The 20,121-nt window shown below is 29.5% G+C and overlaps 2 protein-coding genes across 2 annotated transcripts in view; one reads left to right on the forward strand and one right to left on the reverse strand.

The window, feature by feature from the left end:
* Positions 1–4,437, reverse strand: part of LOC123302082 (kin of IRRE-like protein 3) — a 363,766-nt gene extending 359,329 nt beyond the window's left edge. Inside the window, exon 1 of the mRNA XM_044884866.1 lies at positions 4,354–4,437. The gene's annotated coding sequence lies outside the window, so the exon portion shown is untranslated. The remainder of the gene's footprint in view (positions 1–4,353) is intronic.
* Positions 4,438–14,900: 10,463 nt separating this feature from the next.
* On the forward strand, positions 14,901–19,208 carry LOC123302084 (venom protease-like). Its single transcript, XM_044884868.1, has 5 exons — positions 14,901–15,349; positions 16,906–17,353; positions 17,737–17,897; positions 17,976–18,077; positions 18,420–19,208. Exons 1-5 carry the CDS (start codon positions 15,289–15,291, stop codon positions 18,749–18,751), a joined length of 1,104 nt encoding a protein of 367 aa, XP_044740803.1. The 5' UTR covers positions 14,901–15,288; the 3' UTR covers positions 18,752–19,208.
* The last annotated feature ends 913 nt before the right edge of the window (positions 19,209–20,121 follow it).

Genomic DNA, 20,121 nt, shown 5'->3' on the forward strand with positions numbered 1-20,121 from the left:
TTATAAAAAAAGGCTTAGACGTTAAATGCGAGGGCTAACTGACTATAATTGTAATGTCGATATATTTGCTGTTAATCAAAAATTCTTACAAATATTTTTATGTTAAATCTTATTAAGGGTTTTTTTTTTGTATAATTTAGTAGAGTTGAAACGTGACCATATTGAAGGTAAATAACCTTTTAAACTGACTACTGGGACTCAGGCAGGACAATACAGGACACAAAAATAATAAAGATTAAATATTCAGGAATACCTTTTACTTGATTAAGTAAGTTTTGGATTCAAATCTGAATCACCATTGTTTTATCATAAAAAAATTTTTTTAAAGTCACATGTCTGGGTAGGATATGTCAAACTTTTATTCATTTGGTTTTTCATCCAACATAGATTTATCAATTTTTAAAAAGAAAGTCATTGTTTTCATGGTGGAAGATCTCAATCAATTTTGAGGTATTTTTTTCATGGAGAAGTACTCTTCAACATATTTGATTAGAAACTTTTTAATCTATGGTTTCTGAAACCAATTTTAAGACATAAATATTGGATGGAATTAATACAAATTAGCATCATTAAAATTCCAAATTGCCACAAATTTGCAACCTTCTATCTTTTATAGTTTCGATAAAAACCTTGGAAAATTAAATTTGGAAAAATTGCTCTTTTTACCTTTTTAATATTTTGAGAGAAATTAGTACCAAATTAAGCATTGTAGGCCAACAAATCCACGTTACGAGCCAATTCTCAGATTTATCTCTTATAGTTTCGGAGAAAAATTCTGAACTTTCGGAGACAAATTTTTTACGCGTCAGATATTGTGGACATGATTTTTTTAAACGTTTTCGAAATTACGTAGTCTGACAGGTAAAATCCTCCAAATTTAAGAAGAAAAGGTTAATTTTGTTTTCCTGATTTGATTTAAACAACTTTTATCTATCTTCTCTTTTTTTTGCAAACATGCGAATAGAAGTGAATTAAAGCGACAGAATAAATTTTATCCCAATTCTGTTGAATTTTAATTAAAGTACATATTACAAAATGATGTTCTTGGAAGGTCTAGGTTTTGATGAAAAGCTAAGAAACTTTTAAATAAAATAATATTTGAAAAAGCTTTTCTATTTCTAAAGTAAAGTTAAGTAAAGTTGTTAAATTTTTGATCGTTAATCGTTAATGATCTTTTATGATATAAAATATGTTATGTACCTTTTATAAATATTACAATCATTAAAAGTTATTGAGCTTTCACAAAAAAACAACGTAAGCTTAGGAGCTTTATTCATATTTATTATTACATTTAACATGTAAATATCAAATATTTCCTATTAGAGGTTTTATAGGTTAGCCCTCTAGGTATACACACACACACATACATTTACATTTACATTCAATAAGTGATCAGCAGAAAAAAACAGGAATACCTTTTTTTGACAAAAATAAGCTTTTTAAAAAGGAAAGCTTACATGACAGGACACAGGACCACTCAATGAAATATAATACATAATGGATTGTATTTGTATGTATGTACTAATATTATTTTTATAAACGGATTACGAAAATTGTTCAATTATTTGTTATTATAAAAAACTTTATTCCTACGCTACTTTTTACCTAACCTTAAACAAATGTCTTACTTAAAGCGGTTCGACTAGGACTAGGACTGTTTGAATGATGATGAGCTTGAATTTGTACTCTAAGATTCAAAAACACTTCAATTCTATTTTACTCGATCCTAACGAAAATACCACATATTTCTTGGTTGATTAAAAATATCCCCAAAATTTTGTTCTTGTCGATTAATTCTCCGATTTTTACTTTTTCAAGATATTGACCTTTCAAATTTCAAAATCAAGTATTAAATCGATTCGATTGGCATTTCAAGAAACGCCAGAAAATACCTACCAATTAAACTAACAGTAACTTCATTTTTTTTTCAGAAAATTCGTTTAAGAAATGGAAATGGAATATAAAAATCTATTACGCATGTTTCATTTTCATTATGCAAATACATTTTTTTTAGTGAAAAATCGTAAAAGAAAATTACAGATCATAAAATATCTTTCAAGAAATTGTAAAGATTTTTGTTAGTGGCTTTTATTTCAAAGAAAAACTTTTAAAAAAAATCACATCAGATGCCATTTAAGAAAATAGCTGTTTTAAAGAAGTTTGTTTCTCTGCTCATACTCAAAATAACGAATACCATACACTTCCATACACTTCCATACACTTATACACATACACATACACATACACACTATCAAACTTCAAGAATGAAAAGCTGTTTCCCAAACTTTTTTTCATACAATTTTACTAAGGATTCCGCATCCTACTGCTAGTGCTAATGCTCGTGCTAGAGCTAACTCAAATAATTGTAGAGCAAATTCGACCTGTATCTCATATTTATCATTTCAACAGCCAGTTTGTATTATTGAATTCGTGACCTATCTTTTCGAACTCAATGAAAAGCTCACTCTACTCTATAACTGGTAATCGATATATGAACACTTTCAGAAAGTTGTTATTGATTTCAAGTAACATTTATTGTTCGAAACGTTATTCCGCAGACCTTACAATTTAGACAAAAACAAACTGAAAAGTGTTACCCAAAATTGTTTAAGATTTTTGGAATCAAAATTGTTATTTCGTATAATTGTTTCTGCGAAATCAACGCACTCCCCGAAAAAAATTTTCCAATAAATCTAAGAAAAGTGGTTCGTTTTTCTATAAAGATCATTTTACTTCCAATTGAATGAACAAATGCACAAAAAGCTAGATTTACTTATTATGTCTTAACTATTCACTTGACTTTTGCCAACTTTAAAATTATTAAAAACGAATCTAAAAATTTGTATCTCAATGAACACGAAGCGAATAAATTCAATGAATCCATAATTTGTAACAATAATTGAAAGCAAAAGAAAAAAGATAATTTGTTAGCACAAGAGGCAAATTTTGTATGATGCCAGAAGTAAATTTCTTCTTGAAATATTTCTTGAGTCAAGAAATGCTTTTTTTAAGCATATGAACATATGTGTACTACAAATTTCCTATTAAGTTCAGAAAAAAATTTCAAGATAATTTCACTGGTATTTTTTTTTTTTTTTTAATATATCTTAAAATCTATAAGAATGAAGATAGATTTTTTGCTGTGATTTAAGATATCTTGAAAGCAGTCCATTCAATCACCAAATATGCTGGATATTTCTGTTTTTAGTTCTTAATAAAATGCAAGAAACAGAGACCCAAATCTTTGAATTGGTGTCTTTAAAATCCCACAACTGAACCATTCAAACATCATTCAAAGTTCTCACACTCAACGATAACTTTTTTATCTTCTTTCGTGTATAACCTCATTTCATCTTAATTAATGTAAGTATGCGCTTGTCTATACAGCATCTTCGAACGTTCGACACACTGTTAGTTATACCACCTCCTCTTCCTCCCACCCCTCTCTTGTATATTAAAAATATTAAGCATATTTTTTAAACTATTTATTTATGACAATAATCAGAAATTAATATAAATTAGTCAAACTGATTTTATAATACAGAACAAAACGGAAAACTTATTAAAAGTTACATCAACTAAATTGTTTTTCGTAACACAATTTTCATTCTTTTTGAAATGAGAAAACTTTTGAGTGGAGTTTAGATCGACATCGTCCGTAGATATCGTAGGTACATTTGAATATTACAAAACAAGTGAGTATGTTTACATAGATTTCCCGTCCCGTATCTTCACTACGCATCTTGATTTTCCAATTGGGATATTATCAATTATTTGACAGTTTAATTGCTTCTTCGCATAAATATGTTTTCTTCAAAATATTTTTCTTGTTTCAAAAAGTTTTTCTCAATTATATTTCGATATTTATATTCTTATTCGTCATAATCATAATCATTTTCCGAAATTGGTTATAATTATAATTATTTTAATTAAACATTTTTATTAAATACAGTTTGATTTTATTTTTAGCATACCCTACCAAAAGAACACATTTAAAACCATCAAATTATTTGAGTTATGCGCATGAATTTTTATCTACAATATACTTATCACAATTAGGAATTAGGTATCGGAGAAATAATCGTCAAAAAGGATTTCAATAAAATTTATATACAATTGAAATTTTATGAGAAAAAAAATAAAGTTTAAAACCACAAGAACTGTCAAATTTGGTCCATTGGAATAATTACTCCAGTAAAAAATGAATAGTTATGTTGCCAAAATATGCATTTGAATTGTAAATTGTACGCATGAATTAGAGGAACGCAAATATATAATGCGCATGACAAATGAACTTAAATATTTTGATGGCGCTTAAAACAAACACACATTTGATGAAAAAACAATATTTACCACCATAATTTTCAAAAGATTTTCCAAAAAGTCACTTGAACACTTCACCCAAAAAAATGCACAAAACTTCACTATAAAAAAAAGCAACTAAAAAAAAAACACTGTTCAGTTAAAGTTTCTTAAACAAAACAAAAAAATCAAAAAAAAAAAACAAAAACAAATAAAAAATCACTTTGAGGCCACACGCGAGTACTTTTTAAAAACTTTGATTAGCGATGTATCGAACTATATCGATGTATCAAACTATTAAATACATTGTCTTGGTGTTGGTGTTGGTGTTTTTAAAATAGATTTATGGATTAAAAAAAGATGATTTGTATAATAACGTAAAAGTAAATATCTGAAGTAATAAGTAATAAGTAATAAGTAATAAGTAATAGTAAGGGTATGTCTACTATAGTCACTATTATTACGCTAACGTTCAGTTACGTTACGTTACGTTACGTTTGAAATGTCTCAACAACACTGTTTTACGATATGATGACTTCAACACGATATACCTATGCTATGTTCAGTTCGACGCCAAACGATAACGATGCCATTGCTGTGCTGTGCTGTGCTGTGCTGTGCTGTGTGACGCCGACGCCGACGCCACATTCGTCGTTACACGATATTTAACGAACATTCGAATATACATATAATACATATATACAGATAGATTTACACTACACTACAATGTACAGCGTGTTACAAGTTTGTTGTAACCATCCTTCATCCATATTCAGTAGTCACATAATAGTGCAAGAAATAAATAAAGGTACATACCTATATTTAAAACTAACTTTTTTGATAATGAACCGATATTGATTTAGAAAGATTCTTTAATTAGTTTGTGGTACTTCCTACTCCCTATTTCGAAAATTCATTACAACTAATTAGCTCCTTCTTAATCAAAAGCTCCTGTTTTGCTCTCCCTTCCTTGAGCCAAAAGTTGAGGTATCCCAGGGATACACTGGCTCTTTAAAAGTTAAAAGGTGCGATTATAGATAATCCCCTGTGTGTTAAGGTATTTTCAACGCGCATGGATTTGTCGACAGATTTGTATTTATTTTTTTCACAGTCTCGGAATAATGATAGCTGTGAGATCTTGTCTTGTTGTCTCAACTACATTCTTTATCTCAAAAAAGTCTAGCTTGAGCCTATGACTTACTTATAAATTAATCTGCGAGTATTTTTTATATATAATAATGGTTTTCGAAGAGGGGAAGGGAGGTGGTATGGCACAAAAAAAGTATTTTAAAAGGCATAATAAGGTATGCCCCGGACACTAGTCACTAGTTAAACTCGTTACGGCACTGGATGCTACTGTGACTGGATGACCCTGTAGAATGTATATATGTGGATACAAATATTGGTGTTCGGTGTTTAGTCCTAGATATACTCTGAGCATGCTCCTAAATAACTCTCATATGTTCGTTACGATATAATACTGTATAATGTTTGTGTACCACACATCACAACACTTATATCAATTCTGTTCCCTATATTCCTGTTAGTTTTACAGGGATTGGCATTTTGTTTTTGTTTTTGTTGTTTTTTTTTTTGTTTTTTTTGTTGAATATAGAAATAAATAAAAATCGTCTTTAGACGTTCAACGTTCAATATAGAACTTTCTCCCATTTTATTTCAAATGGATTCTATATAGTTTCGACATTGATGAATCATCATTCATTCATTTATTATCCAAGTCAATATATTGGTCGAAATTTTATGACCAGGTGTGTATTTGATGGTGACTTTAACCACACATTCCAAAATCATCAATTACCTACGTTTTAGTTTAAAAAATAATTAATTGAACTGAAACAGAACTTAGCCATCATATACATTTTAAATACTTCTTCAGTCTTCTTCAGTCTCTTGAAACCACTGAAACCGTCAGTTTTTAATTCTTCAATTTGTATTTAGTCTAGTTTTTACATTTTAACCAAAATATAAATAACGTATTCATAAAAAATGTAAATACGAAAAAAAAATGACTAGACATCTTCAAACATGTATCAATTTTTATTTTTCTCAAAAAGAAAATTATTTTTCATTATTTACTTAAGAACTCACAAGAATGTTAATTGTACAAAAATTAATCAGTGTATGAGCTTTAAAAAAGTTTTAATCATTCAGAAAACTTATCACAGATTCTGTTTATGCAAAAAAAATTTGACTTTATCGATGGAGCTGGAGCTTTAGTGCTCACGAGCTTTTATTTATATTTTGATATTATATAGGTATGCATGCTTATTAATGCTTAAAAAGAAAAGCATTATCCAGTTTTTCAGTGCAGATAATAGTATTAGAGAAGTAGATCGTAGATGTAGGGTAGGGGATGAGGAGATGAGGGGGTGATTGTGATATATGCAATGGTAATGGTTATGAAATGGTAATACCGTATGGGCATAAAAAACTTAAAAAGAAGTTAAAATAATTGCATTCCCTTGATGCGATGCGATGCGGTGCTTAGAAAAGTTTTCTTGTATTTCAAAAGAATATCTTTATAAATTATAAATTAACTAAAAATATTAATAATACTCTGCTTTCTTTTATGTTTTAAAGCTTTTTAATAAAAATATTCTAATTGGATGTGAAAACTAGAGAAAAATAAACTATCCCAAAAACTACGAACGGTAGAGTTTTTTAAAGAAACCCAACTTCTAAGAACATAAACTTTGAACAAGAATTATAAATTGACGGATTGTAAATCATTTTCAGAATATTCTCAAGTTTCATGGCAAGTTGAATCGATTAAATAAGTTTTAGTTTCCTAGGTAAAAAACACATCGCGATCGTTGGATTTTGGGGTCGTTTTAAATTGTTGTACATTTTTTAATTTTACCTCCCGACCAGCAAACAAATCATAACGTGCGATAAAGAACATAGTTCCAATTGCTTTTATAAAAAAGCAACAGTTTATTAAAAATAGAAATTTATATTTATCAGCCAATGTCATCAAAATTTATGCAAATATGCGTTTTTCATATGGAAACATGCAAAATTGATTTTTCTATTTTTAATATTATTTCTTTATTTTTTGTTGTAATTATTATTTTTATCCCTAAATATCATTATTCATCACACATTTTTACATGTAAGGTTTTTCAATAAGAATGATACTTTTTTAAATTTTAATACAAATCAAATTGAACGTATCCAAATTTATTGAGCTTTATTTTAAAGCTTAGTCATCAAAATTTTGTTGTGAACAAAATATTTTGAAAATATCAAACACGGCTTCGTTAACAGAAGACTCTATTCGATTTTTGTATTGTAATTACTATAATCTCCAGCGGATTAAGGAACGAAATTTCGAAAATACTCGATTCAAACTTGACGTATCGATGGAGTCTCAGAGTTATTTTAGCAATAGAAACGTGGAGTTTTAGGTGTAGAGTTCTCACAGAGTATGAACAAAGTGTGGAAAACTTTATGAAAATCCCGTTAGAACCCAACAATGTTCAATGAAAGTTATTGTGTTTTTAAACTCTTCTAATTTATAAAAAAAAATACAAACACTAATACTCAACACTTATTATACATGGTATTTCAACAATTAACTCAGTCAATTGATTGTTTTAACTCGTTTTTATTTGAATTTTAAAAAGTATCAATCTTATTGAAAAACCCTTTTATTAATATAAGTAAAATTATAAAAAGACCACATGGTAGCAGCATCTATGTTTGAATTAATAAAACTAAAGCAATGACACAAACCGTATGATCTCTGTAAAAAGAATGGTAAGCTGGGCTGGTAACTTAACAAACAACATAATATTATAAAAATATAAAAACAATTTATACATATAATAAATAATATGTATATGAATAAAAACAAAATAATAAATCTTAGATTAGTTAATATAATAGTTAATAGGTTATTATTTATTAAAATTATTATGATTATTTATTACAAAATAATCATATATTTATGTATGTTATTAAAATAAAAAGTAATATTTCTAAAATGATTTACTATCAAGGTCGCATCGCATATTATTTACCAACCACCAATGTTTTTCAGTCTTAAGATTTGTTTATTCTAAGACTGTTAGTGTGGCGTGTGACTGTTGCAGTTGCAGAGAGTGTACGCCAAGAATTCACAAGAAATGCGACCAAGATCATGGGCATCGCCGAAGAGAGACATCTGCCCTTCTTTTTATGTTCTGAGCACAAAATAAACAAATTACAGCTCAATATCTTTTTTCGTTTTTGAGTTATTGTGACAGATGTCCTCCTAATTCTCTAAACATATAATTACTATTTTTAAACATTTTCTCCTAATATTAATTTAACAACTTGTGATTTTTTGAACAATTTTACAAGAAATTTGTTGTTTGTTGTCTTTAGCCACAGGTACAGGTTAGTTACAGGTAGGTACAGGTACAGGTTACGTAGTTACCGAGTCCCGGTAACTACGGGAACGGAATTCCGCACGAATCGAGCTCGTAGGTACGTATTTCAATACAAACAATTGCTTTAGGATTTCAGGTAAATTTGAATTTCCTAAGCAAAGAGTTGTTAGATGATGTTAGTATGGGATTAGTTGCAATAAAAGCTACATTTAAGTATTAATCAAATACTTATTAACTAATTTAAATTCCTGGTTTTCAGTTAAGTATTCTTAGAAGATTACTTAATCGTGTGGAACCGGGAAATTCATGTACAAAATTTTGTTATGATCATTTCTTGTTTGTACATTCCATACAAAAAACTAATTTTGATGGTTTTACATAAATTGAATGATTCAATTACAAATGTAAATGTAAATGTAATAAATTAAATTTTTGTAAAATAAAATAATTATAGATGTATAGATATGTATTATGAAATCAAAAAAATAGAAAAATCTTTCCAATTGATGAATCATGATCCTTAAGCTGGTTTTTCAGGATTTCATTCTATTGAATTGAATTGAACTACCTATTATTGAAATAAAAATTATTTTTATAAACTATACAATTTATCTTTACAGAATAAAACCGGAAGTTCTCTATTCAATTTTAAATTTTGATGACACTGAAACTGGCTATTTCACCACCAAAAATTATTTTGCTAATGTTAATAATATTAATATAAATAATATGTAGCCATAGGCGCTCCCAGCTCTTTTTTCAGAATCCGGTTCGCATAGCTTTTTCAGGCTGAAATTTTTTAATGATTAACTGACCACCCTTAATTATATTGTAAGACACGGTTGCAAGAATTCCTATGTTACCAGTAATTATTGTATTAGTAGGTATTCAAAAGTAAAGCTTTTAGTGAACGAACTTCCATTTTTCTCGGAGAACAGTGATTTTATTGAAAAACAGAACAAAAATCAGCTCCTAGTTTAATTTCTGTCAATTAAATATTTCGATAACAAAATAGGCGCAGTGTTGCGAGTAGCACACGGCCGCCCGATTTAATTCGGAGTATTCATTTGTTTATTTATTGTATACTTCTAAAAGACCTTATATTTGTATCGTTAGAATCTCAAAAGTACTAAGGAGGTAAATGCCTCTCCGCCCCAAGCTTGCGTACGCATATGTAAGTAACTAATTGTACAGGTAATCAAATGACAAATCAAGTTATCTATAATTAGGTAATGAATACAGTGATTTACTGTTTACCTATTTTAATTAAGTTCTTACTAATTGCTTACTTAACAAATTAGCAATAGAATAAAAAATCTCATCAATTTTCCTCTTAAATTTAAAGATTTTGTTTTGTAAAAGCCATAAATTTTACATTTTAACATTCTATCTTCTTCTATAATTTGTATTATTATTAATGGTCAAAAACCTATTCCATAAAAAGTTTCCAAATAGGAAGTGAAGGAAAAAGTTTATTTGGATTGAATTGATGCATTTTTACGTTATCGAGGTTTTACTGTATTTTAAATGCGGGTAATTTTATTTAAAAACTATTTAGGTGAGCAAGTTTGAATTCAAAAAGAAATTCAATCCAACACGACCTTAAACTGCTTTTTTCCTTCAATGATCACTGGTAATCAGCTATGAGTGCGACTGAAGACTGAGGACTGACACAGACTAACAATGGTTACGATTACGCAATCCATTCGCGACAGCTACATTACTTGCATCACAATCGTTTACTTAAAATTCAGAAATATAAATTTATTTAAATAAATTACGCATTCAAATAAAAGTTTAAGAAGAATTATTTTTTTAAATTCCAGTAGCTACAAAAATAATACCCGGATATTAACATTCAGATACGTCATACATCATACGTTGAAACGTTGAAAGGAAAGGACAAAACATGTTTTGTCACCGATTTTTACTTATTTCCTTGGAAATTACAGAAATTTTTTATTTCATGTCAAAAACTATTATTACTTACTCATTACAATCAAATTTATTTTATTGAAATTGTTGTCTGTCCACTTACAGTCAAAACCTCTTTCACGACAACGACATTCAAGCCATCCACAATCATACTTCTTTTATCCGGTTCTTTATCTTTTATCAGTCTGGAATAGTTATTTTCGGAGAGAAATTAGTTGGCAATCAGCGGCAGGCTAATTAACTAACACTTTCATTTTAAATCTTCATTTTCGAAGAAAAATCAAAGTTTTTACGTCATTTATATGTCTTAGAGAATGAGGAGAGCATCTGTAAAAATTAACATGTTGAAAATGAGAAGGGAATCATGGAGTAATAATATACATGTATAAGATAATGTTCCAAATAATGTAGTTTAGGCGTAATTGATAACTGATTCTAAATGTTTGAACTCTATAAGCGTTAAGATATAAGTATCGTTTTTTTTGTTTTATGTTGTTATAAATGTATTTTTAATTGAATTCAGTTTGTACCTTATTATTATCGGCGGGTAGTAATAAGTAGTTCGTCGTTATAACCGATTTCTACTATATTTGCATTTTGTTGATGAAAAAACAAATTTATTTTGCAAGACGTCAAGTCAGACGTGAAACGTCATTCAAAATTACTAAATTATTTATTTTTATGAAGTTCTCATCGTGTAATTTGAATCTATTGTAGTTTGAGATTATTTGGGATATCGATAAGACAAGAAAATCGAAATCAATTATTCGGGACGCATCATAAAAATCCACTTTCATTATTTTTTCATAACACGCTTAAAGAAGTATAACTTCAAAAATTTAATAAAACTCCGCTTATAAGGTTTTTTTTTGTCCTGAAATTACTTCCAGAATTCTTTTGACGATTGAAAAAGAAGTTTTTGAAATAGTGCTTCAAAGCCAATATCAATATCGATATTTTTCAGAAGATTTTCAGAAAAGAAGTGTACTAATCCAATCGCTGAAAGATGGATTTTTATATATTTGAGTTAGTTACCCAAAAACGAGACAAAGCTACCGTCTCAAACACATTTCATTTAAAATTTTTAAATATAAAATCATTAAGAGCAAGAAGTTAATTTTTGAACAAACCATTTTTTTCATTACAATGTACCTATATACATCACTACATCAATGTCATCATCAACTTGATTTAATGTCAATCATTTTTTTGTAAAATTTTTTATTTTGGAAATTCCCAAAATTATTGTTTTTTTATTATTAACTAGTCCTCCAATTCCGGTATTTACATGTCAATTATGTAATTTAACTGGTGATGGTGATGACGTCATTTAGTATCCACCAGGGTGAAGGCAAATATAAATTCAATCGTTTTAATTTTTTATTTCATCAGATCTAGACGCAGACGGATATATGTTCAATATCGATATTGACTCAATAATATTGGCTGTGTCTATCTATAACCTTAGAGATATCACAGAATTGTCGATACGTTATACTTTGAAATAATCGGAACTCGTAAGATATTTATATGAATGTAGAAATCAAATGACCTGTCTCTATGATTTCCATAGAATTCTAAAAATAAATCGGTTTTTTTTAATGAATTTTACATAAATAAATTATTTGTTTTTTACGGAAACCGTTATTTTTTCATGGAAATACATTTCATTTACATACAAATGACTAAATTTGCACAATTTCACTGAAATTTAATATTTTTATTTTCTTATGATTCTGATCTTTACCCGGATACTCGTGCGACATTTTGAATAAACAGCAAAGAAGGGCCGATAAGAATATGAAAATGGCTTTTTTTGGACCATGAGTATTATGAATTATGGGTGAAAAATCGAGATTTTTCTGAAAAAAAAGAATATTGTTGGGCTGAAAATCGAGTGAAACCGGCATCGAAATTAGATATTTCCGGTTTCATTCACTCACTCTGATTAGAGCTGCACTGCATTTTAAATATATAAAATATAATTTGGAGCAAAATTTGATTTTGGTAGATAATTTGACGTTAAACTATAATTTAGATAAAGAATAAAGAAAGGCGCGATTAAGAATTGAAAGTGTGGTGAAGGTGAGGTGAGGTGAGGTGATTCAATTGGATTGATTGATTAACCATGAATCTGTTTGATATGATAAGTGTATTGTCTATTACGTGTTTTATCTGATAAAGATAATCCGATATTATGTGACGAATATGAATTACATACATGTATTAAATAACAAGCAATACAAGCAATGAGTAAGATGAGTAAGACCTTCAGATGTTAAACCAATTACTTACTTTTTGATCAAGTAACTTGCACCGTTCAATCAATGTATGGAATCGCCATTTTAGAACCGTTCAACATGCCAACGTGAAATTAGTCACAATCACAAACCGTCGCGTTTAGTTTAAAATTTATTTTTAGACCCATTTATGAATCTTCATTAATCCTACAAATGAGATATGGTTGTGGGACACCCGGTTAGAACTATGTTAAATTAAACTGTAGTGTGTATGCCTGATTTGTTTTCATTATTTATAAATTATTATATTTGTTATTCTTAAAGAAGTATAACTTCTCACGTGCGTACCTTTTTTATCTAAAATTTTTTGTACTCTCAAATGATGTAATTTAAAAAAAATTATTCTAAGAGATATTTTTTGAAAAATTATGCATTCTCAAAATGTTATGACTTCACCGAATTTTCCCGAAGTGAAAATTTCTGTTTATCTCACGAAAAAATTAAAATATTGAATGTTAATTTTCGAGACGAAAAGTATAAGTTTGTAGCAGAAAGTGATTGGATAAGTGCAATGCAGGTGATCTGAATGAAAAACAATGAAAAAAAGAGATGTAAGAAATAAGAATTGAGTAAGAATTAGGTATGAATATGATGCGATGCGCAATCGAACACGCGTTCAGTCGTATCAGTAGCATGAGCATCAGTAAATAAAATTGATTACACAAATGTTTCATAATTGATATTTGTAGGTATAACATAAGAATTTATTTGTACAAGTGTAGAAGTGGTTAGTGGATCTAGTGGATCTAGTGGATGTATTGGACCAACCATCAGCGATTAACAACTTTGTGAATCGTCAAATCCGTCATCCTTGACAATAACTTCAAATTTATTATAAATATGTACAAAACATTTTATTTCATTTTTGAATTGAATTGGGATTCTTAACACTTCACAAACTTACCTATTTTTATATTTATACCTACAGCTACCTATAAATATACAAATCCTAAAAAGTCTCATACAAATGATGTCTTTATCATTACCAATCTTAATCATGCACTCAAACCCATATGCAATATTCTTTTCTTTCAAATATAACAAGTTGCCTATATATAAATTATCTATTTGCTTTTCATGCATTTCCATGAACTATTATCCATAATCCCTTGTCATGAATCCAGAAATCGTGAAAATGAATTGATTGAATTTATTAAATGTTTGAAATTTGTTAAGGAATTCAAATTAGCAGATATCAAGAATAAAGATATTCATAAGAACTGCATACTCTCTATTAATATAATATTAGTAAAATAAAAGTATTTATCATCAACAAAATTACAGAAAATAAATCAATGATTTTAATATTACTATTTCTATACTACGAGTGAGTAATACTTAGCATCAGTTACGACAGAGCTATTTTTCTTTATTCATTGCTAGAATTTGGAACTCTAATCATAAATTTTCAACATATCAATTCGAAACCCAGAGTTTTTACAAAACCAAGACCAAAATTTTGCTCATTTGGCTTGTACTCTCAAACAACTCGTGTCTTTAGACTCATTCGTGTTAGTGAAATGAGCTTTTTACGATTTGACACTGCTCAAGTTTGTTTTTCCATCTAATTTGACGCTCAAACTCAGTGTCAAGCGTCATCATGAAAATACACCTTTATAATTTGACTAAAATTAAATTTAAAAAAATTCGTCATACGTTGCTAATTTTCGTTGGAAAATAAATTGAAGGGAATATTTCAAGGAAAGTTTGAGTAGCTGAGTAAAATTTACACATGCTGATGAATGCACGGAATTCTGAATAAATTTAGTAATCAAATCCCATGAATAAAAAAATTCACATAATACAGGTAAGAGAGATAGATGTAAATGTAAATGATTACTAAATAAAAGTTGAATAAAACAGAAACCGTGAAAAATAAGGTGCCAAGGTTATTGAATGTCGCTAATTAACGGCCATTGGTCAAGTGTTCAAGTGGTCAAGTGGTCGCTACGGCTGCCACTGTTGACAGACCAACACACAAGCAGTCCAACACCACTGGTGGGGTACCACTGCATCACTCTGTTTTGATTATTTTATTTATAAAGTACTACTTTACTACACAATAAAAACATTAATTGTTAGAGATTCTAAACATGTAGTGAAATAATTGTTGCATGCGAATCTCAACTCAACTCAACTCAACTAGTACCTAAAAAATACAAAACAATCTGTTTTCACTAATTTATTTACTTTTATTCAAATCATTTTTATTTGTTGTTTATTTTGTATTTAACACTTTAAACATCCGGCCGCACGCGGACAATACTCAACTCAACGACAACGTCAACTTTATTTAATTGTTACCTCACTCACAGACTACAGTGTGTTCCAGTATTTAAATTGTTTTGTGCAGTGAAATGTATAAATTCTTAATAATTTTTGTGCTTTATCAATTGTTTTCTATGACAATTATTCTATGTAAGTTTAAATATTTTTATTCATAGTACTGTGTGTTTACGAAACGTTTGTAATTCGAGTGTAATCATAAATATTGACGTTTGACGTATCGAAGGAAACAGGGAAGGAATAATAAATTTTGCTGGCTTAGGTGTGTTTATGCCAAAATTCTGTTTGTTTTTATGAAATTTGTACACCTAAAGTTCGATTGTAGATCATATATTCTTGTTTTGTCCGATACCCTCAATTGGATCAAAAGCTGAATACGCTCAGCATTCTAAAATACGTGTACAAATTTTTCCTTTGATGGTTGAGTGATGCGCTTTGTTTATTTGGGTAATAATTAATTTTCTCATCAATTATTTATAATTGATGTGATTTTCAAGGCTGTTTTTTTAATTATTCCAATTTGCCCAAGAATATTAAAATAATCAACTGTCAGCTACTAACATGAATTTTAGTGTTGATCTAACCGCATTCTTTAAAAGCACAGATCGAATTTTTTGAATTACTTACCGACGCTCTAAGCGAAAATTCAAAATCTCTCTTTCAAATCTCTTTAAAAAATCGAATCAACTTTTAACCCGAAAAATAGATTGAGGCTCTAGTCTACTCTGATTTTATTTTCATTCACTTTACTTCCAAATACAATGATTTGTTTGTTTTTTTTTTTTTTCATTCAAGTTAAAACTAAGTGTTTGGTAATTGACGTTTGAGTATAATCATTTAAAGTGGCTCGGCTGTCAAGTGACTAGCCAACTAGGCAATTTGTATGACTTAAATGTAAAAAATGCTTTAAAAATATCTTAAACTAGGCAATTTGTATGACGTAAATGTAAGAAAATGCTGTAAAAATATCGAAAAAGCGTCAAAAACTAAAATTTTTTATGTTATCTTTTTGAAAAGCGCCGTAAGGTAATGTTTTTTTTCCATAAACAGAATCTGCGAGAAATTTTCTTCATGATGAAAACTTTTTTGAAGCTCATTCACCGATTCATTTTTGTACAATTAACATTCTTGTGAGTTCTTTCATAAAGTACTATGTTAAAAATTACAATTTTAAAATGAAATTATTCAAAATTTTGCCCCCCAAGAGGCCTCAGAACTGTGTTTATTGTGATCAAGGGACTTTCTTTCTACCGCCAAAAAAAGAACATTCACCGTACCTGCTCAAACAGCTGGACTACCTTAAGATCTCAGTTGCTAATCTATGACCGTTAAAATAAAAATAAAAAAGTAAAAAACGCATTTTTTGCAGTTTTGCAGTATTGACAAATTGAAGTACTAATTTGTTAAGTAAATAATATAATTAAGTAATATCTATTAATATCTTCAACACCCGTCAACCGTCAATGACTGTTGAATGATTTTTGATTGTTTTGTGAAGACCATATTAATCAAAAACCAGTTCCGTGTTTATGTTTGTAGATAGATTAACACATAATCTGATCATTTATCAACTCGAATCGATCTTTTTACAAATATGAACCAAGGTTTATTGGTCTCTCTGAACTCAAACCATTGTGCTCGGGACACAATACGTTCCTTTTGAACTGAATTAAGATTTATTTTTATAGGCCAAGAAAATTCACAATGCATAACGCCAACGGAGCTAGATGGTATCTGCATTAACATCAAAAATTGTCCACCACTCATAGAAGCTTTAAGAAGAAGTAAGCAAAATCCAAATTATCGAGAACTTTTGCAACAATCTCGCTGTGGTCAACAAAATCGAGATGTTCTTGTTTGTTGTCCTGGGCAAGCTAAGCCTGATCAACCAAAACAGAAGGAAGCGATGACACAACAAACATATCCGTTACCGTCTGCAGATGTTTGTGGATCCCAGGCCAAAGATGCCGAATTGCCACGTATTGTGGGAGGTTTTGATGTGAATGCTGGACAATTTCCATGGGTGGTTGCCCTTGGCTACAGTGAATCTCGTTCTGAACCAAATTGGCTATGTGGAGGTACAATTATTACCCAACGACATATTCTATCTGCTGCACATTGTATTCGGGATGATTTGTAAGTTGAATTTTCAAATTTAATCAACAAGATCAATTGAGATTTGATTTAATTCGTAATTATCCTTCTGTTCTGATCAAAGAGATTGGTTCTAAGAAAATTGCGAAAATTTGAGACAAAATTTTTATTTACGTTTTCGATAAAAATCAATATAAAGCGTAGGGTAATTAGATCCAAATAGAAAAATTTATTTTTCGATATTTTGGAACATGCACTGAATTTTTTGGGTTTTTGGTCTTCAATTATTTTAAATATTGAGAAATCTCTTCGTAGAGACTTATTAAAAGATAGATTGAGTGAAAGTAAAACATGCAAAGTAAATCGTGGCAGAAATATAAATATTCCTTTCGTGTGCTTAAAGTTTTCATTATATTTGGTTGCAGATATATAGTTCGGTATGGAACCTTAAATATTCACACGGATCCTTATCCAAGAGATGTTTTGGTTGAAGAAGCCAGGCGCCATGAACAATACGATGCCACGTATATATCAAATGACATTTCAATCATTAAAGTTGCCGAGGATATTCAATTTACAGATACTCGTTAGTAAATCAAAATACATTTTACATTTTATCATATCATAGTTAATTACATAATTCATAAAATTTTGTTTTCTTTAGCTCTAGTTCGTCCAATTTGCTTGCCTGTGGACCCGCCAATTAGAAATATGAAATTCGAAAGGACATACCCATTTGTTGCTGGTTGGGGCTCATTGTGGTTTAGTAAGTCACCCATAAAATTTACGATTTTGTGCCCAATAGAAACTATGAATTCCTCACGAAACTCTAAAAGTCCTTTGGCGTTTTTCGATCTGATGCATCGTTAAAGATTTAGGTTAGACTTCGTTGATGGTTTGAACTTGGAGCATTTCTCAACTCACGGCGATAATCTTAGCGAAAAAAGTAGTGGTCTTATGCTAAATGATATTAAACTTTATTTAGGCATTAAATTCCAAAAAAATAATAAGTGACGAATTCTTAGTTTTTGTTTGATGGCAGCGGTGAGTGAGGGAGTGAGGGAGTGCAGTCCTGTATTATTTAACAAAAATTATAATTTTTTTACAGATGGTCCATCAAGTGACCGTTTACAAGGTTTACAATTGCCGATAGTAACAAACGCACAATGCAAAAATAAATTTGCCAATTTTAAATCGGCTGTCATTGATGATCGTGTTATTTGTGCTGGTTTCACCAAAGGTTCGAAAGATTCATGCAGAGGTGATTCTGGGGGTCCTTTAATGTGGCCATACGCACCACCGGGCTCTGAACAAAAACAAATTAAATTTTTTCAAATCGGCGTTATTTCGTATGGATATCGATGTGCTGAGCCCGGATTTCCTGGTGTTTATGTACGTGTTACCCAATATATTGACTGGATTTTAAGCAAACTTTATTAAATGATGGAGCAAAAAACCTACTAGTTACTAAAAAGCTACTCAATTTTTTTTTTTTCTTATTTACTAAAACCAAAAATACGATTTATCTTCGATTTTCAAAAATTATGTAACGAAAAGTGACACGTTAAAAATTACTACGATAAGGATTATCAAAATTCTTTTAATATGACATCATACAATTTGTCATTATACCTACAGCCAAAATCGGTTATAACGACATGGACATGGTAAAAACCTACAATGATGGTCCTTGATATATCACACAGTCGTTATAAACGATTTTGACTTTCTCTGCTCCTAAAATGGGTCCAAGATAACAAAGTTATATATCTGCAAATATTGTAAATATTTAAATAAACAAAATATGTGGAGTTTTACTTTTGCGGATTGAATGAATATTTGAGGGGAGGTGAGCTGACCTGACCTAACTAATTTAATTGTTAAATAAAAAATATAAATATTTATTTAAAATAATCAATTACAAATTTAAAAACAATTTTAAAAATAAATCAATCTCATGAATGAATCTAATGTATCTTTTTATTTTCACCTTTACCCTCATCTGCTTCTGCTTCTGCTTCTGCATCTCTTCTCACAAGTTTGTTCTTTTTGACTCTTGTATATACTTGTATACACAGTATACACAGTGTATATACTTTTTTACAACACAAGCAAACCTCAACTCCTTGAACCTCATATCACACACAATACATACCTTACCTAGTAGTAGTAGGTACTGTAGGTTATAAAGTATAGATTTAAACATCAACTCTTCATTCAAGATGAAATCCAATCCAAAGAGGATCTATATGGATAGAGACAGAGACGCACCAGCAAACACATGGCAGACAGGCTTGTTCCTGTAGAAGTACTAATACTATAGAATCCTAATCTACATCCAAAAACTTTCTAGATAGATACAACCAAACTTAAATGTTCCATAGTGAGTCAAATTTGAGCTACATTATCCATAAAAAAAGAAAAAAGATTTCCAACCCGACGTTTTAGTGTTCCAGCTTCTCTTCTCGTTTCTTTTCGGAAAATGGTGATTTTAGTCAAATTAGTTAGAAATTTGTTACTCAAATTAGCTCCAAATTGATAAAATCTGTATATATAAAAATAAATTGCTGTGCGTTAGTCTCGCTAAAACTCAAAAACGGCTGGACCGATTTTCAAAATTTTTTTTTTGTTCGCTATAGTTCAGGGATGGTTTAGAAAAAAAAATTGATTACCTTTTGTTTCGGACAGTTTCTTAAAAAACTAATGTAATAAAATGAATAACAAATATCTTGGATCTTTGTCCAACTTATTACTGTGTGTCCGAAACAGTAATGAATCGTAATTGAAATGAAAAGGACAATTTCGGAATA

The sequence above is a fragment of the Chrysoperla carnea genome, chromosome X (genome assembly GCF_905475395.1).
Source record: "Chrysoperla carnea chromosome X, inChrCarn1.1, whole genome shotgun sequence".
NCBI classification, from domain to species: Eukaryota; Metazoa; Arthropoda; class Insecta; order Neuroptera; family Chrysopidae; genus Chrysoperla; species Chrysoperla carnea.